Source organism: Sus scrofa, chromosome 6 (genome assembly GCF_000003025.6).
Source record: "Sus scrofa isolate TJ Tabasco breed Duroc chromosome 6, Sscrofa11.1, whole genome shotgun sequence".
NCBI lineage: Eukaryota > Metazoa > Chordata > Mammalia > Artiodactyla > Suidae > Sus > Sus scrofa.
Genome location: NC_010448.4, coordinates 74691653 through 74715175, shown reverse-complemented (window position 1 = coordinate 74715175; position 23523 = coordinate 74691653). Strand labels below are relative to the sequence as shown.

The 23523-nt window shown below is 50.1% G+C and overlaps 2 protein-coding genes and 1 long non-coding RNA gene across 4 annotated transcripts in view; 2 read left to right on the top strand and 1 right to left on the bottom strand.

Moving 5' to 3' along the window:
* CASP9 (caspase 9) overlaps window positions 1-7579 on the top strand; it is a 22437-nt gene extending 14858 nt beyond the window's left edge. For both annotated transcript variants that reach the window (XM_013998997.2, XM_003127618.4), the window contains 3 exons: window positions 3348-3527; window positions 4144-4253; window positions 6414-7579. In XM_013998997.2, coding sequence (XP_013854451.1) covers window positions 3348-3527; window positions 4144-4253; window positions 6414-6503 — 380 coding nt within the window. In that variant the 3' untranslated portion in view covers window positions 6504-7579. The remainder of the gene's footprint in view (window positions 1-3347; window positions 3528-4143; window positions 4254-6413) is intronic.
* CELA2A (chymotrypsin-like elastase family, member 2A) lies at window positions 7578-23523 on the bottom strand. Its single transcript, NM_214109.1, is given in 8 exon segments — window positions 7578-7678; window positions 10925-11077; window positions 12733-12878; window positions 15280-15416; window positions 18789-18917; window positions 20050-20147; window positions 22835-22923; window positions 23458-23523. Coding segments are annotated over 8 exon segments (810 nt in total). The 5' UTR covers window positions 23498-23523; the 3' UTR covers window positions 7578-7660.
* Window positions 18788-20056, top strand: LOC110261100. The gene is made up of 3 exons (XR_002344912.1): window positions 18788-18901; window positions 19446-19535; window positions 19711-20056. It is a non-coding gene; the product is annotated as an uncharacterized LOC110261100 (long non-coding RNA).

The following is a 23523-nucleotide window of genomic DNA, read 5'->3' as shown; positions in this document are numbered from 1 at the left end:
TGGTCAGTTCTTTGAAGGTAGGGCCAGTCCCATCTGCCCTACAGCTGGGTCCCCAGCCTGGCACAAAGCTCGTGGTATGCTTATTATCTTATGTGGATTCTAATTGGTTGAATTTGGAGTAGAACCATATAAAAATATCTGTGAGCACAATTTGAAGTAATGTAGACTCTCACCATTAAAAATAAAATCTGGAGGAGTTCCCGTCATGGTGTAGTGGTTAACAAATCCGACTAGGAACCATGAAGTTGCGGGTTCAATCCCTGGCCTTGCTCAGTGGGTTAAGGATCTGGCATTGCTGTGAGCTGTGGTGTAGGTCACAGATGAGGCTCAGATCCCTCGTTGCTGTGGCTCTGGTATAGGCTGGTGGCTACAGCTCCGATTATACCCCTATCCTGGGAACCTCTATATGCTGTGGGAAGCAGCCCTAGAAAAGGCAAAAAGACAAAAAGACAAAAAAAAAAAATCTGGCGTTCCCATCCTGGGTCAGTGATTAACAAACCCGACTGAGGACGCAGGTTCGATCCCTGGCCTTGCTCAGTGGGTTAAGGATCCGGCGTTGATGTGAGCTGTGGTGTAGGTTGGGGATGTGGCTCAGGTCCTGTGCTGCTGTGGCTGTGGTGTAGGTCAACAGCTACAGCTCCAATTACACCGCTAGCCTGGGAACCTCCATGTGCCACAGGTGTGGCCCTAAAAAGACAAAAGACAAAAAAACAAAAACAAAAGCAAAACACACACAAAAAGAAACCCCAACAATTCACTGAGAGCAGCAAGACCCCAAAGATGGAATGCAGTGATTGGATGCCTGGAATTCGGGTCCCTGCTTAGCACCCTGCAGGCTGCAGGATCATGTGTTTAACACTCTTGCCACATGGGGGCGCCACCATCAGCTAAGATCCAAAATATCCAAATGTCTGGGATTTCTGTCCATGTCCCCTGGGGTGTCCTGCTGTTTACATGTCTCTGAACATCTGCCCAGGATTTTGGTAACTCTTGTGTTTCAATGCGGGTTCGATCCCTGGTTGTAGATGCAGCTCGGATCCCACGTTGCTGTGGTTGTGGTATAAGCTGGCAGCTGCAGCTCTGCGATTCAACCCCTAGCCTGGGAACTTCCATATACTGCAAGTGCGGCCCTAAAAAGAAGAAAAAAAAAGAAAAAAAATCCTGACTTCTGTGAGCCTGACATGACTGTCATTTTGCCTCTTTTTTTTTTTTTTTCTTTTTCTTTTTCACGGCTGCACCTGAGGCATATGGAAGTTCCTGGGCTAGGGGTCGAATCAGAGCTGCACCTGTGGCCTATGCCACAGCCATGGCAATGCTGGATCTGAGCCATATCTGTGACCTGCACCGCAGCTTGGGGCAATGCTGCATCCTTAATTCACTGAGGGAGGCCAGGGATTGAACATGAATCCTCATGGACACTATGTTGGGTTCTCACTGCGGAGCCACAATGGGAACTCCTCATTTGCCTCTTACCTTTGGCTCTTGGTTGAAGGGCCTGGTCTGCTTTTCTCATCAGACATTATCCCTGAAGCATTTCCCTACATCTGTCTTCATTATCACTAGTTCAAATGGCTTATCATCTTGCATTTTAGTGATATGTACTCACTAAACCCTGTCCCTAATGTTGGCCCTATAGGTGATAGCCAATTTTTGGCTCACATGAACACGCATGTCTCTACTGAGGGCTTTTGGCTTCGCTTGAATTATTTCCTCAGGCGATTACTGGGTCAGAGATGTGGTCATCTCCATGATCTCGTTACCTATGACTTGGTGCCTTCTTTGGCTTCCATAAAGGGTTTGAGATAGCTGAAGAAGTATAAGTGATGAGTTCCCACTGTGGCGCAATGGGATTGTCAGCATCTCTACAGCATCAGGGCACAGGTTGGATCTCCAGCCTGGCACAATGGGTTAAGGATCTGGTGTTGTCACAGCTGTGGTGTAGGTTTCAACTGCAGCAGGTTGACCAAAAAAAAAAAAACAAAAAACAAAAAACCAAAAAACTACAAGCGATATAGTAGAACAAAGAGAGCAGAAACAGAAATACAAGGAAAGAAGAACAGTAAGTCTGGCATCTAGAAATGCATCCTGTGAGGTCCTACGTACGCCAGGGCTACCCCACCTGTCGGTGTGTGTCTCCCATGTGTGTCATAAACCATGGTTTTAAAGAAGGCTGTGCAATAACCCAAGGCGGATCCTTGTGGTGCCCTGATGGGGAATCCTTATGGACACTATGCTGAGTTCTTAACTGGCTGAGCCACAGTGGGAACTCTAGAATCCCCTTCCTTTTTAAGGCTGAATAATGTGACTTGTTTTTTAATGACATACAATTTAGCATTTTAACCATTTAAAAGGGTACAATCCAGTGATATGAAATACATTCATAGTATTGTGCAACCATCACCACCATCTAATTCTAGAATGTTTTGTCCTCCCCCCCAAGAGACTCCGTCCCCTTTAGCAGTCACTCCCCTCCCAGCCCCTGGCAGCAACTAATCTGCTGTCTTCTCTCTGGGTTTGCCTCTTTTGGATATTTCATAAAAATAGGATCATATTATGTGGCCTTGCATATCTGGCTTCTTTCACTTAGCATGTTTTCAAGGCCCATCCGCATTATTACGTATCAATACCTTCATTCCTTTTTAATTCTGAGTAATAGTCCATTGGAAGTTTGGACCACATTTTATTTATCCATTCATCTGTCACTGGACGCTTGGGTGGCTTCTCCTTTTTGCCTGTTGTGAATAGTGTGATGAACATTCTGGCACAAGTTCTTTGAATACCTATTTCCAATTCTTTTGGGTGTATACCTTGGAACTTGTTTCTATAGCTGTTTTTATTTTTATTTTTAATTAAATTTTTTTTTAATCTTTTTAGGGTGGCACCTGAGGCATATGGAGGTTCCCAGGCTAGGGGTTCAATCAGAGCTACAGATGCTCGCCTACACCACAGCCACAGCCACGCAGGATCTGAGCCGCATCTGTGACCCACACCACAGCTCAGGGCAACGCCACCTCCTTAGCCCACTGAGTGAGGCCAGGAGCCGAACCCGCAATCTCATGGTTCCTAGTCAGACTCTTTTCCACTGTGCCACCGTGGGAACTCCTCTATAGCTGTTTTTAAAATTTCTGCATTCTTGCCCTCCCTGCCCCACCCTCCCGGCCCATTTTACTTAATGAATGTGGACAACTTTTGTTGTAGTAAAAGCTTCTGTCTCAGTTTCCTGCTCGCGTCTGGCCGGCACCAGAGCCTTGGCTCCAGAGGGTGTCAGGCCTCCCTGGCTGGTGGCACCAAGAAGCGGGAGCTCTGGCCTGGGTGTTTCCCTGACAAGCGGTGTCTGTTTCCTGCAGAACAGAAAGACCATGGGTTTGAGGTGGCCTCCCCGTCCCCTGAAGACAGGACCGCCGACAGTAACCCTGAGCCAGACGCTGCCCCGTTCCAGGAAGGCCCGGGCGCCGTTGACCAGCCGGACGCCGTGTCCAGTCTGCCCACACCTAGTGACATCTTGGTGTCCTACTCCACCTTCCCCGGTAAGCAGTCCAGGAGAGCTTGTCCTTCCAGCCAGCGGCCCCCCCCCCCGCCCCGCCCCAGCTGCCCTAGAAGCAGCTGTGTTGTGAAGAAAAGAGCTGGGTGTGCGTCTTGGTTCTGCCTCTTGCTGCCTGTGTGACCCTGAGGGAGTTACTTCACCTCTCTGAGCCTCAGCTCAGGGCAGGAGGCAAGGCGCCTAGAATGCACAATTTCAGGAGGCACACACCCTTGCCTTGGTGTGCCTCACACGCCTTGCCCTTGCCCTGCCCAGGCCTCAGTCTTCTCATCTTTAAAGTGGGAGTGGTAATCGTTCCTCAGGGATCATCACTGGTGATGAACAGGCTGGTTGGCCCGCTGCTGAGCACAGGCCTGGCACATAGCGGGGATGACAAGTGTGGCTTTCCTCCCTGTCTCACTTGACTTCTCCGAGTGTTGGGTGCCAGGTTGGGAAAACGGGAACCACGACCAAAGCCACAGGGTGGTGGCAAGGATGAAGTAAGACATGATGGGTCGGAGCCCAGCGACGTGGGCTGCTGTGCATCAGTCAGGGTCTGGGGGTGGGCCTGCTGTGTGCATGGGGGGGGGCTCCCCCCAAACTCAGCCTTTCCCCGCGTGCAGGGTTTGTCTCCTGGAGGGATACCACGAGCGGCTCCTGGTACATTGAGACCCTGGATGGCGTTCTGGAGCAGTGGGCCCACTGTGAGGACCTGCTGACCCTCCTGCTCAGGGTGAGGCTGCTGGCAGGGGCGGGGGGGCGCGAATCCTCCCAAGGTGGTTTGGGGGCGTGCTGAGCAGGGCCCCAAGCCCAAACCAAAGGTTTCTTCTGCACCCAGGCTTGCCCTGAGAGTCGGTGTTTTTCCTTCTCCTAAATCGAGAAGTTACTACCTGCGGTGACCTTTCCCCATGATGCAGAGGGCTGCCTTTCCCAGCCGCTGAGGTCCCAGGCTGATAGCTCCCAGGCCCCCACTGATGGAGCCAGTCCTCAGTGTCCAGGTGGGATGGCCCAGTGGTCCAAGCGTGGCCTCTGAAGGCAGGTCGTGGGGCCTGCACGTAGTGCCTTCTGCATAGTCTTCTTTTTTTTTTTTTTTTTGCTTTTTAGGGCTGCGCCTGCAGCATATGGAGGTTCCCAGGCTAGGGGTCAAATTGGAGCTCCAGCTGCTGGCCTATACCATAGCCACAGCATCGCAGGATCTGATCCGAGTCTGCAACCTGCACCACCGCTCACGGCAACACCAGATTCTTAACCTACTAAGTGAGGCCAGGGATCAATCCCGCATCCTCATGGTTCCTAGTCGGATTTGTTTCCTCTCTTCTTGTTTTGAACTCCCGCATAGTCTTCTCTTGACGCTGAACAATCACGAGTCCCTTTAGTGCTGCCCCTTCTCGGGAGGCCCCGGTGCCAACAGAGAAGGACAGGGCCTCACTCAGATCGCTTGCTTCCTCCAAGGGTCTCGGAGCACACGTGGGCCCTCTTGCTCCGCTCAGGTATTTTGTGACAGGAGAAGGGCAGTAAGGGCCGGAACCACTCCTTCCTCCTCCAGCCTTGCTGAGCAGAGAGAGGAGAGGAGAAAAAGAGGTGCAGGCCCACCACCCAGAAGGACTCCAAGGGGCGCCATGAGCTGTGGCCTGGGGTGAGAGCCTCAGAGGCAGCCAGGGGCCCATCAGGGCTGAGCCGCGCACTCGGCTCCCGGACTCCATCTCTCTCTCTCTCTTTTTTTTTTTAGTCTTTTTGCCATTTCCGCTCCCGTGGCACATGGAGGTTCCCAGGCTAAGGGTCTAATCGGAGCTGTAGCCGCCGCCCTACGCCAGAGCCACAGCAACGCGGGATCTGAGCCGCGTCTGCGACCTCCACCACAGCTCAGGGCAACGCCGGATCCTTAACCCGCTGAGCAAGGGAAGGGATCGAACCCGCAGCCTCTTGGTTCCTAGTCGGATTCGTCAACCACTGCGTCACGACGGGAACTCCGGACTCCATCTCTTCTCTCAACTTTTCTTCAGGCAAACCTTTCAATCTTATTTGAACTTTGCGAATTTTTGAATTTTGAAATTTGGGTTTTCTAAACTTACAGTTGAGTGAGTTCCCATCATGGCTCAGTGGAAACGAATCTGACTAGCATCCATGAAGACGCAGGTTCGATCCTTGGTGTCGCTCAGTGGGTTGAGGATCCAGCGTTGCCATGAGCTGTGGTCTAGGTCGCTGATGCGGTTTGGATTTGGCATTGCTGTGGGTGTGGTGTAGGCTGGCAGCTACAGCTCCGATTCAACCCCTAGCCTGGGAGCCTCCATATGCCGGCTTTAAAAAGACAAAAACAATAAATAAATAAACTTATAGTTGAAATGCTTATGCTCTAACCCCTCTCCTGACACCCCTCCCCACCCAACACACACACACTTAAGGAGGCTGCAGCTAGAACTGTTTTTTTGTTTTTTGGTTTTGCTTTTTTAGGGCCACACCTGTGACATACGGAAGTTCCCGGTCTAGGGTTCAAATTGGAGCTGCAGCTGCTGGCCTGCGCCACAGCCATAGCAACATGGGATCCGAGCTGCATCTGTCACATGACCTACATCACAGCTCACGGCAACACTGGATCCTTAACCCACTGAGTGAGGCCTGGGATCAAACCCTCATCCTCATGGATACTAGTCGGGTTCGTTACTGCCAAGCCACAACAGGAATTCCCAGGACTGTTTTTATTTTCTTTTTAAATTTTTCTGTCCAGGCCTGTGGCATGTGGAAGTTCCTAGGCTGGGGAGTGAACCTAAGCCACAGTAGTGACAATGCCAGATCCTTAACCCACAGAGCCACCAGGGAACTCCCCACCCAGCCCCTCTTTGGAACTCTTCCTTCAGTCAAGAATTCACAGGCCTCCCTGGTTATATTTTCACAGGTCTCCAATGCTGTCTCAGTGAAAGGGATTTACAAGCAGATTCCTGGCTGTTTTAATTTCCTCCGGAAAAAGCTTTTCTTCAAAACATAATGAGGCTGGGACCCCTTACCCTGCCTTACCTTCCACCCCCAAACCTTCCGCTTCCGGCTGAGGCCTGGACTTTCCTGCAACTGCAGCTGACGCATGTTGAAGGATGCGGCAGCCTGTAGAGGGTCTGCTCTTCCCCCTGGGGCGGCAGGCAGGCTCCTCATTGGAGCCAGATGACCGAAGACCAGCGATGGAGAAAGAGGAGCAGAAGGCCATGCACACCACGGGGCTCTTTGCCAGCGGCCCGCTGTTCCCCAGCGACTGGCTGTGGCCTCTGACCCTTGTGTTTACTCTAGAGCGGGGCTTCTCCACCTCGGCACGATTGACACTTGGGGCCAGACAATCCTTGGTTGTGGGACTGTCCTGTGCCCTGCAAGGATGTTGAGCAGCCTCCTTGGCCTCAGCCCACTGGATGCTAGTGACACCCCTATCCCCTTCCTGAGTGGTGACAACCAAAGGTGCTTCAGACGTGACCAAATTTCCCTGCTGACCCCCCCTGGGGATCTACAGGAAATTCTGGCGACAAAGCAGCATCTCTTAGATCAGCAGTTTGGAGCTAGTAGAGTCTGAACAGCTAGAATCTGTGACTCCTCGATGCAGATTTAAAAATTATTCATGTTTTCCTAAATTGCAGTATTCGTAAAAACAGTCTAGGCGAACACTGACTTTCTTGCACCTCCTTCCCCCCTCATTTGCTCCAACTCTTTATTCTTCCCTATAAAGGAGATTTTAGCTTTTGGGGAGACATTTCCCAGCTCTTTTATTTTGATCCGCACCCCATCCCAGGACGATGACTGGGGTGGGAGCCACATGCTCAAGGAGGTTAAGTCACTTGTGCAGGGAACACAGTTAACCAGTGGACAGAGACGACCAGACTTGGATCCTCTGATGCAGCCTGTGCCGCCAGGTGCCTTCCTGACTCCAGGGTGACTGTGCCGTGTGACCCAGATGTCAGGCTTCCCCAGAGAAGGCCCCTCCCTGAGGCCTTTAACCTGTCCTCACTCCCGCGTGTTTGTTGCTTTCCAGGCCCTGGATGGGAGGACGGTTTGCTAATAAGACTCTCACCAAGATGTGTTTCATGTGGTTGTCACTTTATTATGATTATTATTTTCCTCCTGTGACCTTTCCAAATCTGAATCAGTCCCCAGGACTTCTGGCGATTAGTTATTTGCAATCACCTGCGGGACACACACAAGAAAATAATCAGGTCAACCTGACAGAGCCTTGCTTGCAAGTTCCCAGCTCCATGCTGCTGGTGTAAGTCAGGCGGCCTGCGGTGAAGCAGCTTCCCCCAGGGGCTCTAATGATGCTCTGGAGAAAAGATGTCGTCACAGCTTTTCACTGACTTGTTGGGGCTTCCTGTAGAGAGAGGTCTTAGCCTGGAGTGTAGTTTAGGCTTCAGGGTAGTGGGGAAGCCTGGAAACTCTTAAAAATTCTATGTGCCAAATGTATGGATGGGCATGTTTATAGATTTCATTTGTTTTTCAAAAGGTTTGAAAACCCCGAAATCGTTAACAACTGCTGCTGTTTGCAAGGCACCGTTATGCTCTTGGGGGGCATGGTGTAACCTGTTTTCAGAGACTGTTAATATCCACTAAACATTCTAACATGTCAATTCCATGATCAGTGATGCCGCTGGATCTCTGTAGCATAAATACTTTGATCGGTGTGCAAGGATGTATGTTCAGATGTATGTATGTTCATTGCAGCCATGTGAGTGCAGAAAATGGGAAACAGATGAAAGCGTCATCAGTTATATCCATACTATGGACTATTATTTAGCTGTTCAAAGGAACGACTTGGATATATAGGCTCACATGTAAAACGCGAGAGGGTGTTAAGTGAGAAGACTAGATTGCAGAACAGTATGAAGAATCAAATCCTATTTTTGGTTATGGTGTGTTTATATGTACTTATATAGATGCACATAAATAAATCCAGAAGGCCACACACCAAGCCATTGACAGTGATTATCTCTGGGGGTAGAATTGGGGATGTAAGACGGGGTTGGGGGAGAGTTTATTCATTGTTCTGTCTACTTTTTTTTACTTGATACACTCCTAGATCCTTTTAATGTTTTTTTTTTTTTTTTTTTTTTTTTTTTTTACCAAATGTATGTATTACTTTCTAAAATAAAAATAAAAATCAGGCCGGTGAATGCTAAAGATTCATGTGTCACTGTCATTCAGCAAACATCTGTTGAAAGGATCAACGTCCTTGGCTAGCCATCTCCTTTCGCCGCCCCCCCAGCTCTTGCCTTTGGTTGGCAACTTCCTGACCTTGGCTCGTCACCTGTCTGGGTTTGTCTGGGCAGGTGCTCTGCAGCACCTGTGTGATACTCCGAGCTGCACGGTGTGCCCCTGGGCTGGGACCAGTGCAAGGTTCCACTGGCCCCTCTGCAGTTGCCAGGATGGCCTCCATTAGAGGACAGCTGGCTGCTGGGCTCTGCTGTTCCTGGAACCTGTCAAGGGCACATGTGCCTGCCTTGGCTGCTGTTCCGGGAACATGGGACCTCTGCGCAGCTGCCTTGCAAGGCTTGCTTTCCCCATTGATCCTCTCTGACATCTGACCAGGCTTTCGGTTGAGGCCTGCTCTGTTGTCCCTGTGTCTGTGGCTGGGAACAGCTGACGCTGGGACCAAAAGACAGGACAATTGCTCCTGGCCCCTGCTCAGGGGTCCCCCAAGGTGCTGCCAGGACCAGCTGCATGGTGACTCATGGAGCAGCTGGTGCTGGAAAAGATCTTGGATTTGGCTGGGAAAAGGCCCTAAGCATCTTTCCATCTAATCCGTCGTGGGCCAGGCTCCTTTGAAATGCTGGTGGCACTTCCAAAGCTGGACTTGGGTTTTCCTCTGCCAAATTGGGATCATAGCTTCCCTCCCAGCACCGAAAAAACCTTGTAAATTGATGGCCACTCTCTTCTTTGTTTTACATTTGTCTCCAACAAACTTTTCTGGAAGAGCCTGTGATTACTTGTTGGCATAGAAATGCCAGCAGACAGATAAATGAGCAAGGAGCCAGCACGAACTAATGGGACAGCTCAGAGGAAGCCACCTGCTTATTTTGACAGTGCCCATTTGACAGTGTCTTTTTCCTCCTGGGCCCACATGCTCATGGCTGTGGTGTCATATTTGATTTTATAATGGAATGTGGGCTTGATTTAATTGAACAGTTTTCTGTAGATTAAAATAATGAAGTCAGAGGCCAGCTTTCCCTTCTTTGGGGGCTCTGTCACAAATACCACAACTCCCAATTGCTCTGGCTCCTAAAGTGGACGAGTCCTGGTCGAGGTCAAGTCCCATTTTACAGAAGAGCAAACCAAGGTGATGGCCATTCGAGGAGGTGGGTAAAAAAGTACCCCCAGTCAGCACAGTGTTCCCCACCCCCAGCATCCATCACCAGGCTTGATGCCTTTTCCCTCCTCCCCCAGGGTCCCCCTTGGGCCTGTCCTTCTTGTAATGACTCTCCCTGTTCTGGCTGCTTCCACTTACTGCTAATTGTATCCATGGCTGTTCCCAGGACTGTGTCTTTTTTTTCCAGTGCCATTTTTTAAAAAATATTTTTTCCTTTTTTTAAAAAAATTATAAGTGGATATTTAGGAGTTTCCGTCGTGGCTTAGCATTAATGAAATTGACTAGCATCCATGAGGATGCAGGTTTGATCCCTGGCCTCACTCAATGGGTTAAGGATCTGGTGTTGCTGTAAGCTGCAGTGTAGGTCACAGACATGGCTTGGATCTGATGTGGCTATGTCTGTGGTGTAGGCTGGTGGTTGCAGCTCTGATTCAACCCCTAGCCTGGGAACCTCCATATGCCGTGGGGGCAGCCCTAAAAAGACAAAAAAAAAAAAAAAAGATGTTTATTCATCGTTTTTAAAGAAATAGGAATTGAGCTGGTGTGGAAGTTTAAGAGGCACTAGTTTTGAACTCACAGAACACAGCTCTCTGGGGACACATTCACGGTCACAATGGGACCAATTCAGTCTCATGTCCCTGGCCTGGGCAAACCGAGATGATGGGTCACCCTACAGAATACCCAGGGGACCATTTGAAGGACAAATTTCCAATCATTAAGGCTTGACGGGGTCTCAAACAACCAGGTTTGGGGCTTTGCAGATGAACAGAGCATTCATTGCACAGGGGGTCTGGGTTTACTCATAGGTAAGCAAAAATAAAATACCCCATGAATCATGGGAGTTTGCTCTAGACGCTGCAGGAGTAGCCTCAATCCCTCTGGACAAGGCCAGAAATTGCAGAGGCCCATGGGGGGGGGCCCTTCAGGGGTTGCCCAGGTCAGCAGCCTCCTCCAGGCGGCTCCCCCCTTGCTCTCAAGAGCAGGGAGGGAGTTCTCAGAACTTAAGTGGGCATGGCTCTCGTGGGGCCAAGGTCAGGGCAGGCTGTGGGGACAAGGATTTCTCTGGTTCTTACCGAGTTGATCCAGTCGATGTAGTTGGAGACCCGTGTGAAGACAGAGGGCTTGTGGTAGTAGTTGCAACCGAGGGAGGACCCGAAGCTGACTATGCCGTGCACTTGCCACTGGCCATTAGCCCCCTGGCAGTTCAGAGGCCCACCGGAGTCCCCCTGGGGAAGGCCAGAGTTCTGTCAGGAGGGGCCTGGGAGCTTGGGGAGGGGGGGCAAGAGGAGGGAAGGGACTGCCCACAGAGCCCCATGTTTGCAGTGCATTTATATGGTTCCATGGCAGGTCGCCACGTTCTCTGAGGCCAGCCCTTGTGGTCACAGCTCAAGATGGCACCATAATACCACCAGGAGCCAGCATTTATTCTTCCCGTGTGCCTGGAATGGAGCTAAGCACATTTATAGGCCTTCTCTTGCTTAATTTTCACAAGGACCTCTGAGGTAAGTATTGTGAGTATCTTCATTTCATCAAAGAGGAAAACGGAAGCCCTCAGAGGTTGTGACTTGCCTGAGGTTGTACAGGCAGTACATGAAGGAGCTGGGACGTATCCCAGAGTTAGAATGCCAGGCATTCACCTACCCTGGCCATTGCCTCCTATTAACTGAGTTTCCTGGGGGCCGCTCTGCATGGGCAGAGAGTGTAGGGGCCCAATGTGACCTGAAGGATATATGAAGCTCCTTCCCGCTCTGTCCTCACTTGGCTGCAAAGTCTACCACATAGCAGCTTCTTTTGATTCAGACACTGTCTCCAGAAAGGATCTGTGGCAGTGACCATGAAGGGACACATAGGGCCATGGATGGGATTAATTCAACAGATAAACTTGAAGTCACCTTAGAAAGGTCCTAACCCAGGGAGGGAGTGGGAGGGATTGGGAGCTTGGGCTTATCAGACACAACTTAGAATAGATTTACAAGGAGATCCTGCTGAATAGCATTGAGAACTTTGTCTAGATACTCATGTTGCAACAGAACAAAGGGTGGGGGAAAAAATGTAATTGTAATGTATACATGTAAGGATAACCTGACCCCCTTGCTGTACAGTGGGAAAATAAAAAAATTATAAAAAAAAAGAAATAGGGACTAATTTTCTAAATGAAAGAAAAATAGAAAAAAAAAAAAAAAAAGAAAGGTCTTAACCCAGCAAATATGATCCCTTGGCTCCCTTCCTACACAGAGGAAAGAATAAGAGAGATGACAGTAATGAGAGACCTTGATGAGCCTCAAGGAGGGACTTCCCAGTGGTGAGGGCATGGACACTAATGCATGGAGAATCTCAAAACATCTTTTCTGGAGACTGCAAGGACAAAGGTCAGGGTCTCACATGTGTGAAGCTGTCTCCCAGTGCTTCTGTCCACAGGCAAGGAGGATGGATTCTAGGAAACTGGGAGAGTCTCCTCACCCTCAACCACCTTTGTTGTTGTTATTGTTGTTATTTATTTATTTATTTATTTATTTTTGGTCTTTTTTGCTATTTCTTGGTCTTGGGCCGCTCCCGCGGCATATGGAGATTCCCAGGCTAGGGGTCCAATCGGAGCTGTAGCCACCGGCCTACACCAGCGCCACAGCAACGCGGAATCCGAGCCGCGTCTGCAACCTACACCACAGGTCACGGCAACAACGGATCGTTAACCCACTGAGCAAGGGCAGGGACCGAACCCGCAACCTCATGGTTCCTAGTCGGATTCGTTAACCACTGCGCCACGACGGGAACTCCTATTGTTGTTATTGGTGGTGGTGGTGGTGGTGGTGGTGGGTGTGTGTGTGTGTGTGTGTGTGTGTGTGTGTGGCGCGGGGGGGGGCACCTGCCTTCCTGCACTTACATTGCAGCTGGAAATGATGCCATCGCCACCCGCACAGATCATGTTGGTCTTCACAGTGCTGCCCCACCAACCAGGCTTGGAGCACGTGGCATAGTCCACAACCAGCAGCTGGCCCTGCTGCAGGATGTCAGGAGAAGCCCCGTTGGCTGCATGAGACCAGAAAGAAGGCGTTACAGGGACAAAGGGACTCCTGAGAAAGAGGGAGCAGCAGGTGCCTACTGGCTTCTCTGCCTAGCCCCTTTCTTTCCGGTTCCTCTTACTTCGGGCCCCCACTTAGGGTTGCAGTGGGAGCAGCCATGTTTGGCTCTACTGTGTCCTCACAGTTGATTGGGTAATGTCCTGGCCACTGCTGATTGGTTCAGGGGTGAACACCTGACTCCAGTTAAGCCAATGAGCTCCTTCTTCTGGGAATTTGAGGTTGACTAAGACAGCCCAGCTAGAGAGGCTGTAAATGTGGGAGCTGCTGGCAGTGGCTGGCGTTTTCTTTGCGGGAGAGAAGAAGGATGAAGTAAGTCTGCCAAGGAATTTTGAGAGAGGGTTTCCTGAGTTTCTAACAGTCTTCCAGCCCCTGGTTCTCTCCTTGTTCCTAAAGGCTGGCTGTGTCTCTGCCTTTGGCTGAGCCTCTTGAATCCTTGTAACAAACTCCTGTTTTTGCTGAGCTGGTTCCATGGGTTTCTATTACTTACCTTGGATATGACAGTGAGCCTGCTGGCATTCAGAGCTTCAGGTTGGGAAAATATTTGAATGTGTTGAAAGTAGAGCTTTCCTACTGGCTTCCAATGACACTGCCACCATCATTTTCATTACTATCACCACTGCTACTAATGGCAAGGATTAGTAGTAGTATAATCCTTCACTTGCATTTTATTAGGCTTTTCAAAATGCTGTGCTATCTTCACAGTAAATATTTATTCCTATTTTGACAGATGGGGCATAGAAGCCAAGAGATATTAAGCAGCTTAGCCAAGACCACTCTAATTAATTAACTCTAACTTGTATTACATTTTGCAAGTGTACAGCATTTTCTTTTTTTTGTCTTTTCCAGGGCCACACCTGTGGCATATGGAGATTCCCAGGCTAGGGGTCTAATCAGAGCTGTAGCCGCTGGCCTACGCCAGAGCCACAGCAATGCCAGATTGAAGCTTCATCTGTGACCCACACCACAGCTCACAGCAACGCCAGATCCTTAACCCACTGAGTGAGGCCAGGGATTGAACCCGCAACCTCATGGTTCCTAGTCAGATTCATTAACCACTGAGCCACGACGTGAACTCCAGTATAGGCATTTTCACATCTCTTTTCATCATCCCTTCTAATCTTCGCCAAGTGTATCACACAGCTAGTGACCATTTGACCCTTCCCTGGCTCTCGCTGCCACTGAAATACTTTTTGCCTGGGTGTTTTCTGGTAAATGAACCAGTGGCTGTGCTTGTATGTCAATAAGCATAAGATACATCTCTCACTTCTCACTTCTGCTGAAATGTCACGTGTCCTTGTTTTAAAAAAAATTTTTATAAATGTTTTTTTTATTTTTATGGTTGCACCTGTGGCATATGGAAGTTCCTGGGGCTGGAGGTCAAACTGGAGCTGCAGCTGTAGGCCTGAACCATAGCCACAGCAATGCTGGATCCTTAACCCACTGAGTGAGGCCAGGGATCAAACCTGCATCCTCATGGACACTATGTTGGGTTCTTAACCCTCTGAGCCACAATGGGAACTCCATGTGTCCTTGTTTTTGCAGAGGGTGATATTAATTTGAGTGTATGTGTGTCGATGTACCTCTGTAAAAAATGTATCACTTAGACTTATGTTTATGGCATTATGAAAAAAAACCCCAACCACTTATCTGCATGAGCCTTTCTAGAATTTTCCAAACCTCTGGTGATTTTATAAGGGGGAGGGCAGTTCCTCTGTTCCTTCCTATTGGCCTACTGTTATTGGATTTTTGACCCTTAGGGCTGATATCAAAAGGAGACCTGCGTGTAGCCAGGTTCTGAGCAACAAGGTCAGGTGGCATGTGGGACAGGTGGATTTTGAGATGGGGAGCAGAGAATCTGAGGAGAGCCTCAGAGACCTTTGTGGAGTTCCAGAATCCTGAGGTCACAGAGTGAATGCTATTTTGGACTCTGGCCTTGGGTCATGTAGAGCTTCTGTACCAGATGTCATGTAGTGTCTATAACTTTCATTCTGTCATAGTGACAGTGACAACAACTAACATACAGCACCTACTATGTGCCAGGAACTGCTCTAAGTGCTCATAAAGGATTATCGAGAACAGGTGCTGTTATTATCCCTGTTTTGCACATGAAGAAACTTCAGTATGCAGAGGTTAGGTGATGTGCCCATGGTCACACAGCTAACAAGTGGAGGAGCTGGGATTTGAACCCAGGCAATCTTAGTTCTTATCCATCTATGCTATTCTGCTTCTCCAAGGCAGCAACCATTTCTTCCAGACTCCGATGGGGAGAGAGACCCTGACTGGACAGGGGTGACATCACCTCCTTTCCCCGCCCCCTTGGGAGATTGGGGCTCCCAGCACCCACTTACTCTGCAGCCTTCCCCAGCCTGTGACGTAGCAGACGTAGTTGTTGGGTAGAATGGTGCCGGCGGCGGGCAGGCAGCCCAGCTGGATCTTGTCGGTCAGGGAGACAGGGCTGGCCAGTTTGAGCAGGGCAATGTCATTCCTGGGTTGGTAAAGAGGCAGAGCATAAAGAGAGGGATAATTGGTCCTGTCCCCATTTTATTTCTCACTCTAGCCCCAGCCGGGACCACTGAAGGGGGTGCATCTTCCTTTGGTTGGGGCTATGAGGGATTGGAGAGCAGCTGTGGTTAAACCCCAGGATTGCATCGTGTCCCTGGTGGAGCTTGGAGCCCTAAGTCTCTCTAAGCCCTTTCAGGGGAATGTGTAATTTTTACTTATTTATTTTTTTTAGGGTTGCAGGTGTGGCATATGAAAGTTCCCAGGCCAGAGATCGAATCAGAGCTGCAGCTGGGGCCTATACCACAGCCACAGCCATGCCAGATCTGAGCCATACCGGTGACCTGCGTTGCAGCTTGGGGCAACACCCGATCCTTAACCTGGTGCCAGGGATTGAATCCGTGGCCTCAGGGAGACAATGTTGGGTCTTTAACCCACTGGGCCACAACGGGAACTCCTCAGGGCACTGTTTAGAACACGGAGGGCAAGTAGATCTGTCTGGCAGTGTCCTCTCTGATGGGTTAGTTGGAGATGCCTGGTGGGCTGTGTTGACAAGGATTATGAGGCTCTGTCCAGGGTCAGCAAGGAAATAAGTCCATGGTTACTTGGCGACACCTGTCCTGGCCATATACTTCCCATGTTTGTTTTAGAAAATGGCAGATGTTCAGGCTGAAAGGCCTTTTTGCCTGTATTGCCCGTACTCTTTGCCTCTCTTCTGCCCTGAGCTCTGCCGCCAGATTTATCCTCTAATCTCGTGCTCTTGTCTAGGAAACCTTTAGTGATTGGCAGATTCTGTCTCCCACGAGGGCTGTAATGAGATATCCCATCCCATGGGCCCTTGCTGCGATAGGATGTCCTTTGAGAGGGGGAATCTTTTCCCCTGGTGGAGGGGGGAGCCTGTGATGTGGAGGAAGTGACACCACGTGACTTCTGAGACAAGGTCATGGGAAGAGATGCAGCTTCTGTCTGGTCCTTCAGGATTCCTGTTTTTGGAACCTAACCCCTGGGCCGTGAAGAAGCCCAGGCCACTCGGAGAGGCCATGTGTGTGTGGTCAGGACAATGGTCCCAGCGGATGGCCGGCCTCGACCACTCCCCCACCCCCAGGTGAGGGAGGAAGCCTTTGAGATAATGCTACCACCGGCCTCAAGAGAGACCCTGAGTGAGAACTGCCCCGCTGAGCCCAGTCAGACTGTGAAAGCGATTATGATAAATGACTGTTGCGGTATGAAGTCATTACTTTCTGAGTGATTTGTTGTGCGGCAACAGCCAGGAGAGTGACACCGTTGATAGGACAGACAGTAAAGCCTCTTAGGGCTGACGGCCTCAGTTCTAACTCGCCTTGCCAGCCATCTCTCCAATAGTTTCTCTTCTCTTCCATCCCCACTGGACTGCTCCGGGCACTGCTCAGCGCCACCTGGCCATCCTGGGACCAGTCCCTGTCCTGGCTGCTCTCCTGACTTGAAAAGCCCCCTCTCCACTCTCTGCCCGCCTATTTCCTCCCTGTTTCCTAGGGCTTTCCTGGACACAGCCTGTGTCATTTTGTGGCTTTCCAGTGTCTTGTCTGTGTGTGTTTCTTCTAGTTGTTAAGTCCCATTGGGGGCAGAGACCAACTCATGGACCCCAGGATCCTTCGTGAGCCATCATCAGCACTAGACCACAGTAGGCTGCCTGGATGAAGGATGGTGGAGCGTCTTGGCCACTGGGCCTCCTCCTGCTCTCCCCGGGGCTGTGAGGTCAAGCCTTCTCGAAAATTCGGCAGAGTGAGCTCTCTGGGCAGCCATGTAAGAGTGGCATCTTGGGCTGCAGAAGAGGCTGTGCATGTGGATAAATTATGCAAGTTTGAAGTGATGGCTGATTCTTCTCACTAGAGGCCCTTCTGAGCTGAGACCTGCTTTTTCAGGTGGGAGAGGATGACCTCTCCCCTGGGTTCTGGGGAGGCAGGAAAAGGGAAGATTACCTTCTGTCCCCAGTGGGGAGATGACGACAGTGATGACGAAAGTACATTGAAGGTGTGCTCAGATCAGGCCTCTGCTGTGTAACTTACGCCTGATCTAATGCTACTTTCTGAATCTGCAACTTCAGCCAAGTTCCCTAACTTCTCTAGGTCATGGTTTCTCATCTGTGAAATGAAGATAACCATAGTACTTCCTGCCTGGGGCTGTCATGAGGAATAAATATAACACTCAGGAAACATCTAGTATAGTGCCTGGCACAATGGAAGCCCTAAGCGTTAGTTGGCATGATTGTGGGTTTTTTTTTTTTCTTTTCTTTTTTTTTTGGGAGGCCACACTGCGGCATACAGAAGTTCCCAAGCTAGGGGTCAAACTGGAGCTATAGCTGCTGGCCTGTGCCACAGCCACAGCAACTGTGGATCTGAGCTTCATCTGTGACCTACACCACACCACAGCTCACGGCAGTTCTGGATCCTTTACCCACTGAGAGAGGCCAGGGATCGAACCCGTGTCCTCATGGATACTAATTGGGTTTGTTTCCACTGGGCCACAGTGGGAACACCTACAGTATCTCATTTCATCCTCCCAACAACCCTAGCCTGTTGCCAAAGGGGAAACTGAGGCACTCAAAAGCTAAGGAACTCCCATAGGGCCCTAGGGTCATTATTCATGTCTAAGCCATCAGGCTCCAGAAGCTCGATGCCTAACCACCTCTGTGCCCAGGCGCTGCCTCCCAGCCACAATTCTGTCCATGGGTCCCCTGAGAGTTGGCAGGGTGACCTGTGCATCCAGCACCCAGCATGGCACATGGGACATGTCGGGTGGTCACCAAAGGCTGAGGGTGGACGGAGGATGGGATGTGTTCCTCTAAGGGGCGGGGGGAGCAGAGTGGCCATTTCCCTGCAGGACAGGGAAGAGCCACTGGGGGCTCTGCAGAGCTCTGAGCCCCTGGTCAGCTTCCCGTGTATCTTACCCCAGGCTGTCCCTGCAGGGTGTCAGGGAGGCTTTGCTGGGCTTCAGAGGCCTTGTTGGGAGGGGGCACAGGGTGGGGGAAGGCAGGAGGGATGTGTCCTAATCCAGGCATAGTCATAGGGCTTGCAGACCCCTCCCTGTGTCCCCAGGGCATGGCATGGAATAAATACACGTACAGCGAGTGCCTGGTGTGCACAGGGAACCTGCAGGCTTAACTGGCAGGAGACCCAGGTCACTCTGAGTCTCTGCCTTTCCCTGCCCCAGTCACATCCCAGCCCAGGCATCTTTGGGGCCAGTACCACTTGGAAGGGATCAGAACTCCCCCTCCCCCCGGCCTGGAAAGAGCACAGGCTAGGGGGGATGCATCCACCACCTTCTGTGAGACACCCCACCCCAGTCTGCACCCCTACCGACCAGCCCAAGTGCACAGTACCCGTTGGAGAGCTGGTTGGAGTTCCAGTCCTGGTGCACCACGAGCTTGGAGACCTTGACGGCCAGCGAACCGGGTTCATTGGTGGAGAGGCTGTGCCGGCCCAGCACCACGCGGTAGGTCCTGGAGGAGCTGGGAGAAATGGGATCGAGTGGGGGAGGTCAGCCCTGGGCAGTCCTGTACTCTCTCTGGGTCCCTCCAGCAGGGACACCCCAGGTGATGCGCCCCCTGGAGGCCTGGTTTCCGACCATGCTGGGATGGGCCCAGGTCAGCTCCTGCTCAGAAAGCCAAGAGCGGGTGCTTGGGAATTTTTCTTCTCTCGGGACAATTGGTTAGTTGTAACATAACATAATGACTACCACCAAATAGTAATTATAACTATATTATACCAACTATAAACTATAATATACAATAAAAATTATAATAATGTCAACTCTCTATTACTCTGGGGGGAGTGAGGTGGATACAAAGAAAACAGCAGTCATTTGCGCTCAAGGGCATTTTTGAAGTTTAACCCCTCAGCTTTCATTCTTAGATGGGGTACCTGAGGCTCAGGGAGGAGTAACGGGTCCAGTAACTGTCACTTAGAACTAGTTAGTGACACTGCGGAGCTAGAACGAGGATTCCTGACTCCCTAGTCTCTGCTGTTTTCTCCACCAGCTCATGGAACTTGTGCTGCAGGTGGCGAGAAGAGACCACTCCTGGCAGAGGGACCCGGAGGAAACTCCAGCTGCTCTGAGATAAGCAGAGGTCGTAGGGGGGAAAGGGAAGAGGTGAACAGTGAATGTCACAGGGCCTTTCCTTTCCCTCACGGGCCTTTATAACACTGATGGTTCATTTTTATTGAGCACTTACTATGTGCCAGCCCCTTTCATGCGAAGTCTCATGGAATCCACACTCAATTCCATTCTCTGCTTCTTCGCAGGTGATGGTATTGAGGCTTGGAGAAATCATTCAAGTAACCTGGGGGATCCCAGTTCCAGATCTGGAGGCCACATCTAGTTCCCCCAAGAGGGCAGGAAGTGGGCCTCCTCCTTCCCTACAGCCCCCCGCCCACACACACACCCTGCCGAGGACACTCCTTCCATGTCACGTATGGGTCCATCAACTGACCAACGGACTGAATACAGATTGACAAAAGCTTGTTTCTTGGCTGAGGAAGTGGTTGGGTGCCAGACTCCTTTATACAGGGTGGTTCAGGCCATCAGAGATGAGCGCTGGCTAGTGGGGTGAGCGGGCTGGGAGACTGGGGAATAGCACTTACCTGATGCAGTGGGCAGCTGTCAGGACCCAGCTCTGGTCCACCAAAGTCCCTCCGCAGGTGTGGCGCCACTGGCCACTGGAGTCGTACTGCAGGGAGACCTGGGAAGAAGTGCAGGTGCTCCAGTCACTGAAAGGGCCCGGCCCCTCTGCACTGCAGTATCCCAGCCCTGGGAGCCGGGCCAAGAAACTCAGTAATCAGGATAAATAGCATTTTAATTTGTTTTTTTCTTTTTTGGGCCGTACCTGCAGCATATGGCCCCAGGCTAGGGGTTGAATCGGAGCTGCAGCTGCCGGCCTATACCACAGCCACAGCAATGCTAGATCCAAGCTGTATCTGCGGCCTATGCTGTGGCTTGTGGCAATGCTGGGTCCTTAATCCACTGAGGGAGGCCAGGGATCAAACCCGAGTCCTCATGGATACTAGTTGGTTTCAATGGGGAACTCCTAACATTTTTTTCTTTTTTTTAAGATTTTAGTTTTTTCTATCATAGTTGGTTTACAATGTTCTGTCAATTTTTCCGTGGCCGTGGTGTAGGCCAGTGGCTACGGCCCCAATTCGACCCCTAGCCTGGGAACCCCCTAATGCCATGGGTGCGGCCCTTAAAGACCAAAATAAAATAAAATAAAATTAAAAGTTCCCAAGGCAAGGGTGCATTTGTACAGGCAATGTCCTGAGAGAGTGAGGGAATATTTCGGTAGGCACCACTGGTTGGTTCTCAGCAAAAGGGTGACCTCTGCTGATGGGGGAGGTTTAGGGCTTCTCTTCCAACTTCCCAGAAAAAAGATAAGAGTGGGAGCGTAAGAAAAGTAAAAGAACTGACGAAAGGACATTTGCCAGATATAGACATTCTGAACTAGCAGCCACCATGCACGGCTGAAGCTCTCTTAATTGAGGGAATGGGTGTTACCCTCCCCTCCGAGGGCGCCCCAAACACGCCCGGCTATACCCCTGACATTGTCAACTCAACCCCATTCAAACTTTTTTTTCTCCCAAACCTGTTTATGCCTGTTGTGCTTAGTTTGTAATCCTGTAAACTGATTAAACATGTACCCAATGACATAGAGGTTCAGAAAGAGAGTTGTGATATAATCGGAAACAAAATCAAGTGCTTGAAAGAAATGGGATAACCAGGACTTTTAAAAAATCACGGTGGAATCAACGAGAAAACCGAAAAATCAAGACAAAAATTTACAAAAATCTGGAAGGGCTCCTTCAGATTGCTCCTGAGTGTTTCCACTGCTCTACATTTAAAAAATGGAATTACAGATGATAGATATATTATGGGAGGTGGTTTATACAAGACAGATTGGTGAACAAATGTGTATTTGTAAGGTTTAAATTAAAATGCTGGGAGTTCCCGTCGTGGTGCAGTGGTTAACGAATCCGACTAGGAACCATGAGGTTCCGGGTTCGATCCCTGGCCTTGCTCAGTGGGTTAAGGATCCAACGTTGCCATGAGCTGTGGTGTAGGTTGCAGACGCGGCTGGGATCTGGCATTGCTGTGGCTGTGGTGTAGGCCGGCGTCTACAGCTCCGATTAGACCCCTAGCCTGGGAAACTCCATATGCCGTGGGTGCGGCCCTAGAAAAGACAAAAAGACAAAAAGACCAAAAAAAAAAAAAAATTAAAATGCTTAACAAGGGAGTTCCTGTTGTGCGCAGCAGAAACGAATCCAACTAGGAACCATGAGGTTGCAAGTTCAATCCCTGGCCTCACTCAGTGGGTTAAGGATCTCACTGTGGTTGCAGACTTGACTCAGATCCTGTATTGCTGTGGCTATGGTGTAGGCTGGCAGCTGCAGCTCCAATTCGACCCCTATCCTGGGAACTTCCATGTGCCGTGAGTGTGGCCCTAAAAAGCAAAACAAACAAACAAACAAAAAAACACAAAACAAAACTTACAAATGTATGTGTGGTTTCTAATAACTTCTCTATAACCAAACTTTCAATTACTCAGTCTCAATTACTCAGTAAGAGAGATTTTACTATATTTGTTTATGTCTCTATAAGCCTCACTTATTTCCTCTGGGAGTTTTACTAGTGCACTAACAGGTCCTAGTAATTTGAGTCTTTGCCCCACCCAGCATTTTTTTTTTTTTTCTCTTTAGGGCTGCCCCTGTGGCATATAGAGGTTGAATTAGAGCTATAGCTGCTGGCCTACACCACAGCCACAGCAACGCAGGATTTGAGCCATGTCTGCAACCTACACGACAGCTCACGGCAATGCTGGATCCCTAACCCACTACAAGGCCAGGGATCAAACCCGCAAACCTTATGGTTCCTAGTCGGATTTGTTTCTGCTGCGCCACGATGGGAACTTCCCACCCAGCATTTTTATTCTCCATATCACTAAGATTATTTCAAGGTGAGGAAACATTTGCTTTCATTAGTACCATCTATTTGTCTGTAGTTAAGAATTAATTTGCATAAACAGCACTGATTTGTTCCTAAAGCGAGGAATATGTACATAGGTGGTGATGAATGGTTCATAGGATAACAATACATTTGTAAGCAAGCATCTGTTGTTCATAGGGTAAGAATGTGTTTGTGAATTTGTGTGTATGGGTTGTTGGGTGGGGCAGCTCCTTACTGAGGCTGGAAATGGCACCTCTGCCTCCACCCCTAAGATTGATGGAGAGCCCAGAAATATATATTCTATTGGTGAAATTTCCTATCTTGCCCCAATCCTCATCTTTGCCTGTGCAACAGACCGCATGGTGGAGGGCAGAGGGGTGATGTGAGGTAGGTCAGGGCAGGGAGGCGGGAAGTGGAGTGATGGGGACTCACCTGCCAGGGCCAGCTGTTGGGCCTTGCATCTTCACCTCCAACCACCCTGGGAAGTTGGGGCAGGTTAGCGGGGAGCCCACAGCTGAGAGCTGTAAAAAGAGAAAGCATTGTGAGCCCAGGAAGCAATGACCTTAAAATCATAACCTACACTTGCTGAATTCCCAAGCCCCAGATAGAGAATCCCTGTTCTGGAAGGATCCCAAGAGGTTGTAGAGCCCTGCCCTTTACTCCATTTCTTTGGAACGCCACTCCAGCTTTCTTTTTTTTTTTTTTTTTTTTTCTCTTTTTAGGGCCACACCTGTGGCATATGGAGGTTCCCAGGCTGGGGGTCGAATCAGAGCTACAGTTGCAGGCCTACACCACAGCTGCAGCAGTTCAGGATCTGAGGAGCATCTGTGACCTATATCACAGCTCACAGCAAGGCCGGATCCTTAACCCACTGAGCAAGGCCAGGGATCGAACCCTCATCTTCATGGATCCTAGTCAGGTTCATTAACCGCTGAGCCATGACAGAAACTCTCAGCTTTCTTAATAACCACAAAACTGAGTCCAAGGGTGCAGGGAGGGCCTGTCTCCAGTTCCACCAGGGGACTGAAAAAGTGCCTCTGGGTGACAGGGCTTACCTCCAGCCACCAGTGTAGACAGCAGTAGGGCCCTGATCATGGTGTGTCTGTTGGAGTCCTATATGT